The following is a 13126-nucleotide window of genomic DNA, read 5'->3' on the forward strand; positions in this document are numbered from 1 at the left end:
GGAGATATCTTCGGCGTTTTCGATCCTGGGGGAAGTGTTGCTGGTTTAATTTGGAGAAGTTTAGTTAAATTCGTTCTTCATCATAATAATCAAATTATTATAGTAGTTACATGTTCAGTTGATTACCAGTTTCACGGGAGGGAGATTGTTGTGGTAAGGTCAGTGAAACTGGCCACACTGAAATGGGCAAAGACAGTGCAAATGTATAGTAATATTTGAGAGAAGAAATGTGTTTGAATAGGTAGTGAAGTGGGAATTGTAGCCTTGCGATGTCGGAATCCTACACTAAAGTGTAAGTTTAATTTACAAATTAAAATAGTTTAGTTAAATAAAGTGTTTATTACAGCATTGAAGCTGCTTAAAGGAAGCTGCTATCAATAGGTGTAGTTGATTTCTATCGAAGGAAATATTCCACCACAACACTTTATTTAATCAGTATTAAGTGGCCTTTCAATACATGATGTATTAATTTTAAAAATATGAAACACATATTTTGAAATAAAATGATATTTTCTAAATTTGTATTTTGTATGAGAATTTATATTGGACACGGTGTAAATATATTTGTAGCAGGTAGTGTTGCAGAAAATGTTAAATATATTTTTACCGTGTAGTGGGTAACACTTGTGGATCACGTTCTCGATGGTCAAAAAATTCCAAACAAAACATCAGAGCAAAAAAGAACAGTCAAAACTGAGCTGTCATCGTAAAAATTCCAACAAATTCGGTCGCAAAGCTGTAGTTAATTAGAAAAGTGAATATTAAAGTATGTTGTGGGTTTTTAATAGAAAGAATTTTGATGAAATAGTTATGTTAAATGTTTCGTAGTTCTTTCGGTTTTACATTTTTTGGAAAATAATATGAAAAAGGACACCAGTCTGATGAAAATCGATGCCAGTGGATATCGCGTAATTTGTGATCTATTTCGTGAATACATACCAGCACAAATATTGCTACCCTCTTCATAATACGTATTTATTCTTTGAATCGTGATTAGTTCGTATTACATGAAGATAAAAATCAAATAAAGTGAAGGGTGCATTGTAGTCTAGCCTAAGAAAAAATAATAATTGTGTCTGTACAGTGCGTACCTACTGATATTGCTTATTCATAATATTAAGAAGAAAACAGCTCTAACAATCATTACTACGTGTCAGTACATTTATGTTCTGCGGTGAAGGTGGTAAAACGAGATCTGCATAATTCGCAATAGTGATTGGTAGTGAGTTTAAACTTGAAACACCCACTTCTGATACGGTTCTAGCAACGCCTCTTAAGAATCTGATCGACACAGCAATGAATGCTTTTGCTGTAATGGTGAAACTAGACAGTTGATGAGCTAATAACATCAGTGCCCCAGTGATCTAAGGAAACGGTATGGAAAAATTCCCCCTGAAAGGAACCAATATTTCCACATCAGCAACGGTGGTCGGCAGTCATCCATTGAGCGGAGATCACCCTTCTTATCAAGCGGTTGGGCGTAAGGTAAGTAACCTCCACTTAAATCGTTGATGCTGTATGCAGGCTTTTATCATCGTGCAAATGAGATGCATTTCGAATTCCTAGCCGTGCAGCGAGTTTGTTGGTTTAGTCATTGCATGAAGATAAAAGGAAGATGATTTTTTTCGTCTATTCTACCTTATTGTTTGTTGTAACCTGATGGGTTGTATGTTATTATCAAGATAGGTAGTACCTTGTATTTTTCCTGAGTTCAAATCAGATGTCCAATGTACATCCATCAAGCATTTTGCTTAAAAATATTTTTTTTTTACCTATTGAAAGTTAACAAAATCTTCCATTTAATTTTTTTCCGTAAGGAAAAGTGACATTTTTTTGTGTCAATAAAAAAAAAAATGTCACTTTTCCGTACAATTGTCCGTTCCGTACAGTAATTTTTTCGTCAACATTATTTTCAATCAAAAACACTGAAATTTTGACCAACCATAAACCATATATTAAAGCTCCATTGATAAAATTTTGAGCAAAATAGAATAAGTAAATTTGTTCACTACAAAAAAAAAATGAAAAATGTTTATGTTTATGTAGTTGACAATGTTTATAAATTTACCATATTTTGCACATATAATCTGCCAAACGTTTTCTACTAATATAAAAGTGCATTTATTGAACGAAAAACGCATATGCAAACTACCCTGCATATGTAGTTTAGTATGTTCCGTGTGAAATTATTACATGAGAGTTCGAAGAAGTTGAAAACACTTGGCATTTTTATTGATCATAATATGTTAAATTTCCAAAAGATACTCTGAATATATACAGATTTTTCATATTTTTAAAGTGAATATAAAACTTCAAACGAAGCTGCATATTAAAGCACGTTGACTTTTGAGTTTACATCTTACTATACTAAATTAAAACAACTAAATTTATAGACAAAAGCTTTAACTGCTATTTCGGTGATGATATGGCGATAAATTTGCAAGTTTAGTCAAATTGTGCTTGTTTCTATGAAAAAGGCATAAATACAAAACTTGCCACTATAGGGATATAAACAAGATTTGGAAAAAATAATTCTGGGTTAAACTGAGACATCACGCAGCCTTGCTTGTTTACAAAACAAAAATCTTTAAAACAGGTACAGCGACAATTTTAGCAATTTTAAGCATCAAGATAAAATGACTCCGTTAACACCATTACTCAATGACAATTAGACGAAATACCCAACAAAGACAAGCGTGCCGGCCGAAAGGAATTTGAGACACATTTGCAATTATTGCAAAAGGACAAAAGACAGTTTATTTCAAAACATATGCTGTATTTATTCAGTATTATGTGAGCTTTCAATTAATATATTCACTTTGAAAATCTAAGTTACAGATGGGAAATAAATTCAATTTGATTGTGTGTCCGAACTTATTGAACACCGTGTATACAGAGCACACCGCTTTAGGACATTTTCGACGACTACTTTTTGCTGTATACCGTCGTGCGGGGCTTCTTTATACAATTTTTCATGGTTTTTCAACTTTATGACATTATAACTCCCAGAGTAGTCAATGGATTTCCAGAATTTTTACACATAATAATTGTGAGTATGTATGTAGGATGTATGCAAAATTTGAGCTAAATCCAGCAATAAACAAAAAAGTTGTTCATACACCAATCGGACACATCTCATATAGAACTATATGGGGGCTACTTTGGACATTTTAAATTTTAACAAAACTGCGTTCAAAATTCCAGGGTTATTTAGAAAACTACATTGTACCAATACTGTAGTACCGTGGAGGGCCCATATTCTGCGCACCTAAGATTTTTTCAATTTCAATCAGCTGTAACAAATTCCAAATCGAACTGATTTGGCTGAATTTTTTACCGCACATAGTTATTAGCTTTGTAAATGAGGGAAAAATATAATTCTCATACAAAACACTCAATTTATATGTAAAATCATGATCTGAAGTGTGTCTCTGTTCCTAATTCTGCGCACCTTTTTTTGGAATGTTCCTTATTCTGCGCACTAATGTTCCTAATAGGAGGCAATCAGTGAAGTACTAGATTGAAAGTAGTGAGCTGGATTTTTGTATGGTGAGATGATCAATTCTCCGTTTCTGCAAAGAAATGCTGCAAACAGCGTGGGTTATATGATTTCTTGCCTAATTTGATGCTGTTTGAGCAAAACTTTGGGTAACTGTGTTGTTGAAGTTGCAAGAAATAAATAATACAACAACACAGTTACCCAAACTTTTGCTCAAACAGCATCAAATTAGGCAAGAAATCATATAACCCAAGCTGTTTGCACCATTTCATTGCAGAAACGGAGAATTGATCATCTCACCATACAAAAATCCAGCTCACTACTTTCAATCTAGTACTTTACTGATTGCTTCCTATTCTGCGCACATGGGAAAAACTCTAAAGAGATAACATATTGTAATAAGAACATGATTCATAGACGAAATTCAATTGAATTCTTCATTTTCAACTTTTATACGACATTACGACCATATTGGAACTTTGCATGTCCCCAACACTTATACTACCTACTTTAATTACTAAGCAAAGGGAATTTTAATCATAATACACTAAATGATTTTGTAGCATTATCGAATACTACTACGTAAAGCTTTTTAGTTATCCGCATATGCACATTATTAGTAAAATCTACTTTCATTTCTAAAGGCTTTAAACTTTTTCGCCATGACAAGGTGGCACAATATTTGTTTGCAAACTGAGACTTCTTTCTTCCCTGGCCAAGTTCGCAGGGGTTGACGGTATTAAAGTGAAGGAGTTTCATTTTGATTATTGTAATGTAGTGTTCTTTAGTGAAACATATCACCTTTTTAACACTTTAATGCGCCTCCAACGGTTCATCACGAACCGGCTGCTGCAGATGGAGTATGGCTGATCATATGCATCAGACATGCTCGATAAACATGGAGGATCCGCCAGGGCTCATTAGAGTCTATTACCAAGCAATAGTTCCAAGTCGGTTGGATTGAAGAAGGTTTTGATGATCGTTACAAATCCTAATAAAAGTATTGTAGGATTTGTGACAGGTTTTGGAACCTTTTACAGCCAGCTGACTTCAAAATGTTGTTTGGGCTCTATTTCCCACGTTTCTTGGTTGATTTTGATTAGTAATTCATTAATGTCATAGTCGCTTTTTCGAATTTTTAGAATGTTGGTTGGTCATATTTTCTTTAAATAAAGCAATTAAAATCGACCGAAGAATTAATAGTGGGAAGGAGATTTGCAGCACTTAATTGTGCTGATAGATTCGAAGCTAACGTGCGAACACTTAAACGCATTGTTGACGTCAATGCGTTCGACGTGACATTTTGGACAAAAACTGACTGCTTTTTATAACTGAACAACGTTACTTGTGTATGACTAGGTTGACATTTCTAGGCTACGCTTGAGAAAATGACATGGTTTATCTAGGTAGGACCGATAGGACAATTGAACGAATTTGAACATTTTTCATAGTATTTGTAGGAGGACGAATACATAATAGTTGACAAGCAATCTTTATTATTTTAAAATTTTATTGCAATCAACTGACCAACTTGACGTATTTTTGTTTATCTCTTAGATGGCATTTTGACACCAACAGAAAAATATCAGAAGTTCAGTTGCATGTTTCTGTGGCTTTTGGACCGATGACAATTTAAGGACACAAGAGATGAACACAGAGAAGTAGAAAACAATTAGCGAAATCAAGAAAACAATTTGACACAGGATCGACTATATTTTAACATACAGGGTTTGATTGATTCGATGAAAAAAAAACAAACATAGGACAACTGACTTAACGAGAAGAAAAACATATTGAACCATACCACAAAATCGAACAAGACGACAAACACAAATCGTGTGACCATAACACTACATAGGCAAATCCTGACTGACTGACCAATTGAAAACTTTCCAACCTTCTACCGTAACTTTCTGAGTCAGTAGGCAACAGTGTCTTAATGGATATCATTTTCCGCGTACGGCTGGCAAACTGCTTCTGAAAGATTACGTACTCTTTTCTATCTTCGGGTCTAGTGTAGAGGTGTCAACTCTATTCAGAGTGCAGCTAGAAACCTAGAAAACTGAGACTTATTTCTTGTCTAACTTCAGGGTTTCTACTGTTTAAGAAAATTCCATGTAAACTCACATCATATATCGCATTTGACGAATTTGCATGAATACATAAATTTTCCCCCGAGCAGACACGCCAACTTGGTAAAATTATTGGGGGGGGGGGGGGGGGGGGGGTTGGGGCAAAGCCTGGTTTTTCTGATTTTTTGTATGGGAAAATCGAAAAATCGTCAAATATTGGGGGGGGGGAGACCATGCTTGCCCTCCCTAAGTTGGCGCCTATGCCCCCGAGGTTAATAGAAAATGTTTAAAACAAGTGGTTAGTCTGGTCGAACTATCAAATAAAAAATGCAAGAATCGTAAATTAGCCTTCAAAGTTTATAAACTAACTTGTTGATGCGTAATTACCTTCACCGGATTGCTAGAAACATAGAATATCCTGGTTATAACCATGGCGGCATTTATATGATGTTTGTTTATTAATTATATGTTCAAACCTTAGTGTTGAAATGTCTGCGCAGAATTAGGACCACCATTTAATATCGGTTTCTAATTCTGCGCACCTAAGAAGAACAAGAAGATTAAGAAAAGAAGAAGAAAACTCAATTATTTTTTGCCGATTCTGATTCCTCGGAAACAGCAGTACAGGATGCGCATGGAAAAGCAGACATTCTCTTCATTATTTATGTCGTAAAATGCTTCAGCTCATGAGGCAACTTTTTAGCAGTTTCGCTAAAGGACACAGATTTCAGACAATTTCCAGTACTTGCGACATCATTTTATTTTTTTACAAAATAATGGTCGTTGATTTGAAAAAAAAAAATTCTTCATAAACTTTTTCGTTACTATTGACACAATATTCAAAAAATATATTTGAAGCTAATATTGAACTAGCGTCCGTGATTTTGTGATATATTCGAGAAAGTGCGCCGAATTAGGGACTGCGCAGAATTAGGGCCGGTCACGGTATACTATATCATGCATTATTTCAATAAACATATGCGTTTCTAGATGGCTCTGTGCCATCTTTGGTACTATGAGCAGCGTGAAATTGTAATATAGACAGCCTTAAAAAAGGTACCATCAATCCTTTATTTTGGTGAAATGGTCATTTATAATGTATAACGATACAAATAAAGCCTGTATCCGCAATAATCGGGACACAGAAGTACGGCTGTAGCTCTGTAATGAATCGGCAAAATTGGCCAAATAATTGACTCAGAACTCTTTGGTGTATGTTTATTATTTGTTAAAATTTCATAAAAATTGATGCATTACTTTTAACTGTGGATGAAAACAAACAGACGTGGTTTTAAGCATTTTGTACAATCATGACCAATTTTCATTCGCATAGTAGATAGTTCTTTTAGGCTACAGTTCAAAGTTCTGTGATGATAATTTTGAAATTTCGTTAGCAGTTATGATACTTATAGAGACACTTTCTTGCAAAATTTCATCAACTTTTATCGATTGGTTTGAAAGCTACTTGTGTCGATAAGGGTGAAAATTTTTCGTGTTTTTCATGTGCGATGTTTGCCTATTCATAAATTTCAAATTTCTCTCCCAATTTTCATGAAATTTTCACAGAAGGTAGTTGATTATGTGTAGGGTGGGGTGGGGCAAGATGGGTCGCCTAAGGCTGGATCATCATCACTTTGTAAATACAAATCGTATAGGTTTGTATTCGTCCTCTACTCTTTAGTACACTACCCAGGTAACCAATAAGCATTTGAATTAGCCGTATTTCTGTTTTATATCTGCATTTGACCTGCTTACTGCCGTATGATAGCAGTTCGACGGCTAAACTGCCCTATATTCGCAATTGAAATGCTACTTAAAATCTGACAGCAGTTATGTAGCATTTCAAATGCACGGTATGTTTTGGTCAACAAGCAGCATAACTGCTACATTAGTGCCATAAAACTGCTAAGTGGGAGGAGTGATGCTGAACCCACAACACATTTCCACTTTTTAATTTACGTGCCCCGGCTGTAGATGCCATTATCATTCGCTTGTCCTGTCATTTATAGAGTAGCAACTAAAAAACATGCTTTGGCAAATAAATTCCATGGTTTTGGCTACTTTCCAATGCTCGATTTATTTAATTATCAGCACATGTTGGACACATAGCATATCTGACGAAGCTACTGCCGGTGTAATATTCAAGCTTTAAATTGATCCCAATCATCTATAGCTTACATCGTAGCGAGGTTCAGCACCATCGTCAACCCGAGGATCGAGGGATCAAATCCCAATTTCGCCGAAATCAGCAAAAAAACAAGAACAGAATTTCAAAACGTGCCCCCAAGCCTCAAAAGTTTCACAGGAGAGGTAAGATAAAAATAGAAGAGAAAGAGAGGCCGTAAAATGGGCAGGGGAAATTTTTTGTTTTCATTTTTGACAATGTGGGGGGTAGGAAATTTAAGCATTAAATCAGCCGTATATTGGGCCAAAACCTGCATTTAAGTAGCACTTATGGCGCATATGGGGCAAATTAGCATTTAATGACCTGCCGTAAAGGCGCATATAGTGCCGAATCAATGCCATTTTAACTGCTTATTGGTTACCTGGGGAGTATGGATCAAGGTATCTTCTGATTTTTTTTTGAGGTGGAAAATGTTTTCCATTTTTGCAGAAACCATTTTTTTAGTGAAATTTTATTCAAAAATGGTTTCTACAAAAACGAAAAATATTTTCCACCACAAAAAAAAACAGAAGATACCTTGATCCATACTCTACATGTGCATGAAAACCGATTTTGAAAATATTGCTTCGTTATTTTATAAAAAATTAAAAACCAAAAAATGAGGAAATGCTTCCACTTTCGCCTTAAGGCTGTGATTTAAATTTTTTTCTTGCTTATTCCATAGAAAGTGATAAAAAAAAGGATGAAAACCACTTTGGTATGGTTAAATTGATGGACCCCTCGCTTCCTAAGGGCTGACAAGGTGACAAAAATGACGATTTTGCACCTCGCGTAATATCTCAACAATTCATGTTGTAGCATACACAATAGCGTGATTCAAAAAATCGTTTTTGCTCCACACCGCTTATTCGATTCGTAACCAGATTCTATGCCGTCTTCCCAAAATTTTAGCTCATTTGGTTGAAAATTGGCTTCTTTAGCGGTGTTGAGATAATTCCATATTCTGAATCTGCATGCGAAACTGAGCCGAAATCCAAATTTTCATGAATTTTGTTGACCGGGAACCTATTTAAAAATCAATTTGAAGTTTGTATGCGAGCAATTTGTCGAATCACCCCTCGTCGCATTTTGTACTGGGTGGAGCTGTCAAACAGTTACCCAGCTGTCAAGAGGTGATTTCAAAAAATCTCTTCGAAATTGATTTTAGGTGCCAAAATAAAGTTCTGAAAATCTGAAAAAAGTCATAGTGGCTCAGAAAAAGGTGCTCTTTTGTATAAAATAAAAAAGTCGATAGATTTTTCTTAATTGAAAAACCCAATTGAGACTGCACAAGCCCTTCAAAGTTTGTATGGGCATTACTAGGGTAAGAGAGGTATTTTGGACCCCTTTAGGAAGTGGATGAACAATTCAGCGAAAAAAGAAAATTCCCACTTAAAAATATGGATAATTTCAGTAGGCATTATGTAGAGCAACATGTTTTCTGTCGAAAAAGGCCAAACAGAACTCAAAATTGTTGTAGTAAATACAAGAAATATCAAGCTCCTGAAGGATCTCGGGCTTCTATTTTGGACCATCTGATTTTATTTTGGACCACCAAGTGCACATATGTTGGCCCACCAAATTAAAGTTCAATTGAATAATGAAATGAAAGCCACCTCAGCAAGAATTTAAACACAGTTAAAACTACGTGAAGTTTACCTGGCCAAGTTCGCAGGGGTTGACGGTATTAAAGTGAAGGAGTTTCATTTTTTTTTTTTTTTTTTTCTTTTTTTTTTCATGGGTTTTCAGTTGGAGCTGCGTGACAGCTTGATTGTCAAGGCTGAACCCGTTATTCAAATTCCATCTCTACCAAGACCAATGTTTAGACGGAATAGGCTATGTTGCCCAATTTAACACTAGTTTTTACATTGTGCCTAAGTAGTTTTAATCAAAATTTTGCATTTTCCCTCCCGTAGATGTATTAGTCATGTCTGTCTACCCTCAGTCATGTGAAGTATATGAAGCTATCAGAATAAATCTCTACCCGCGAAGCCTGAAGCACCAGGAATATTTATATCCTTGCTATTACTTCTTGGAAATAACATAGCACAAAATGCTGTCTATGTTGACAACTGTGCCTATACTATCTCCAAGAAATATTATGTAAAATGTATAGTTGAAATAATTATGGTCAAATACCAATTGAAGACAACAACCTTTACTGCGATAACACCTATGTTGGTAGCCACCTACAGCACTGGCGCCATCCCCAATGATAGACACTAGTTTTGAACATGTCATGCATGGGCTTCCAATGATACGAGAAACGAAAACAACCTAACTATTAAAACAGAGCCAATCCGTTCATTTGTCCTATCCGTCCTACCTAGATAAACCAAGTCATTTTCTCCCCGTAACCTAGAAATGTCAGCCTAGTCATACACAAGTAACGTCCTTCAGCTTAGAAACAATCAGTTTTTGTCCAAAATGTCACGTCGAACGCATTGACGTCAATAAAGTGTTAAAGTATGGTCCACTGCACGAACTTGGGCCGGCCCGCTCACTCCCAAAGATAATTTGGCGTTTGAGCGGTGTCGTCACAGCTCAAACGTCAAACCATGTGTGAGAGCAAGCAGGCCAGTAGTATCGTGCAGTAATCCATTGTTCGCACGTTAGCTTCGAATCTATCAGCACTATTATGTGCTGCAACTTTCCTTCCTACTATTCGGTTGATTTTACCAGATTTATATAAAGAGAATATTACTGGATATCATTGTAATATTAAAAAAAAAAAAAAAAAACAAATTTGTTTTGATAAAATTACTAATTTAAATATATTTAATTATTGTAAATTACTCAAATTATTGTAAATTTAGTAGTGAATCAAAATCAACCAAAAAACGTGGGAAAGAAAGCCCAAACAGCATTTTCAAGTCTACTGGCAATAAAAAGTTTTCAAAACCTGTTACAAAACCTATAATATTTCTAGTAGGATTTGTAACGATCCTCAAAACCTTCTCAAATCCAACCAACTTGGAACTATTGCTTGGGTATAGAATCTATTGAGCCCCGGCGGTCCCTCCGTGTATATCGAGCATGTCTGATGAATATGCAAAAACATATGATCAGCCATACTCCATCTGCAGCAGCCGGTTCGTGATGAACCGTTGGAGGCGCATTAAAGTGTTAAAAAGGTGATATGATTCACTAAAGAATACTACATTACAATAACCTTCACTTTAATACCGTCAAACCCTGCGAACTTGGCCAGGGTATTAAAGTGAAGGAGTTTCATTTTGATTATTTATTGTAATGTAGTGTTCTTTAGTGAAACATATCACCTTTTTAACACTTTAATGCGCCTCCAACGGTTCATCACGAACCGGCTGCTGCAGATGGAGTATGGCTGATCATATGCATCAGACAGGCTCGATAAACAGGAGGAACCGCCAGGGCTCAGTAGAGTCTATTCCCAAGCAATAGTTCCAAGTCGGTTGGATTTGAGAAGGTTTTGATGATCGTTACAAATCCTAATAAAAGTATTGTAGGATTTGTGACAGGTTTTGGAACCTCTGACTTCAAAATGTTGTTTGGGCTCTATTTCCCACGTTTCTCGGTTGATTTTTATTACATAGTAATTTATTAATGTCATAGTCGCTTTTTCGAATTTTTACAATGTTAGTCGGTCATATTTTTTTTTTAAATAAAGCAATTAAAATCGATCGAAGAATCAATAGTGGGAAGGAGATTTGCAGCACTTAATTGTGCTGATAGATTCAAAGCTAACGTGCGAACACTTAAACGCATTGTTGACGTCAATGCGTTCGACGTGACATTTCGGACAAAAACTGACTGCTTTATATTAACTGAACAATGTTACTTGTGTATGTCTAGGTATACATTTCTAGGCTACGCTCTAGAAAATGACATGGTTCATCCAGGTAGGGCCGATAGGACAATTGAACGAATTTGAATATTTTTAATAGTATTTGTAGCGGGATGAAAGTTGGTGGGGGCTGGCTCACCAACACTTCCGGTCCGCTTTAGTGCTTTATGCATCATTGTGGCCAGGTGTTGTTCTAGTTTTTCCAACTGTATTGTAAAGCATGAGCGGTGATCCTTGGCATTCTTGTGTAAATTGGGGTACTCGGAATGTTGATCGATCACCGATTATTGCTGGCAGATGCAGTGGAAAGTTTGTCTTAATACGTATCAATCGTCTCTGAAAAACGAGAAAAACTGACCTCACTGATTACCTGTCTCTGAGCCAAATTTGGTATAGAGTCTTCAGTCTCCGATTAATCGCTTCATGTTTGATGGAGGCTTTTAATCCAATGGGTTACATAGCCGCTATCCGAATGAAGAGAGTAATGTTCCGCGTAATATATCACAAAGAGGTGCGGTATATTACGTGGAGCGGATATACTGAATTGGGTACCAGACCAAGTCCCTGCTGGGTGGCACGAAATAGGTGAGCCATAGACAATAGAATCGTCAATGTCGTAGGGCATAGTATGTGACTATTGTCGAAACCAAAAAAACTTTTAATGCCCAACCAAATCATTAGCAATATCAATTTGCTTCAAACGCGTTCCAGTGATAGGGTTAAGATTAGGATCAATTATTACAATACAATTTCACGTTGAATGTTATATTGCCTCACAACTGTAAGCAACATTATTACTCATTAATAAAAGGTTGTATCATCAATATGGACATAGACTTGCTGAACGAAACATTTGACCAATTAACATCTTTCAGGTATAAAATAGGTAGTAGGACAAAACTTTTATTTTTAAAAGCAGTTATCTATGTTCATGATAGAAGAGTAGCGTAAAGTGATACCACCCGTTACAGATCCAGAAACGTTTCACACTGAAAGAAGGTTGGAATGACAGTGTGAACAGAAGATCCGAACTGCTAGGAGTAGGAAGAAGTATGTTTATTTCCCCTCCCCTTCCCCAACACTCTGTAGAATTTTGATACAACTTCACGTAACTGTTTTCTCCCTAGCCAAGATCACAGGGTTTGACGGTATTTAAGTGAAGGAAGTTAATTATAATTCTTGTAATGAAAATATCACCTTTAACACTTTAATGCGCCTCCAGCGGTTCATTGCGAACCGGCTGCTACAGATGGAGTATAGCTGATTTATCAGAAATGCTCGATAAACAGGAGGAACCTGCTAGGGCTTAGTAGTTTCTATACTCAGAAAACAGTTCCTGACGGTTGAGTCGGGAAGGGTTGCGAGAGTCGTTGTGAATCATAATGAAAACATTTGTGCTTTGTGACGAATCTTGGGATCTTTCTGGAGTCAGCAGACTTGGAATATTGTTGTCTGGGCTTTCCACTATTTGGTGAATTTTAACAATCAATATGCAACAAATAATAGTATCTCGTGTATTCAAATTGCTCATTCACAGTGCTGACATTGTATTTACTTGTGATTAA

At 36.0% G+C, this 13126-nt stretch overlaps 1 protein-coding gene across 2 annotated transcripts in view; it reads left to right on the top strand.

Annotated features, from left to right (window-relative positions):
* Window positions 1-689: 689 nt before the first annotated feature.
* The window catches only part of LOC109430917 (H(+)/Cl(-) exchange transporter 5), a 33127-nt gene continuing 20690 nt past the window's right edge, over window positions 690-13126 (top strand). Inside the window, exon 1 of one of the 2 annotated variants that reach the window (XM_029874533.2) lies at window positions 690-1485. In XM_029874533.2, coding sequence (XP_029730393.2) covers window positions 1378-1485 — 108 coding nt within the window. In that variant the 5' untranslated portion in view covers window positions 690-1377. The remainder of the gene's footprint in view (window positions 1486-13126) is intronic. The other variant, XM_019707024.3, reaches the window with a different exon arrangement.

Source organism: Aedes albopictus, chromosome 2, assembly GCF_035046485.1.
Source record: "Aedes albopictus strain Foshan chromosome 2, AalbF5, whole genome shotgun sequence".
Classification (NCBI taxonomy): Eukaryota; Metazoa; Arthropoda; class Insecta; order Diptera; family Culicidae; genus Aedes; species Aedes albopictus.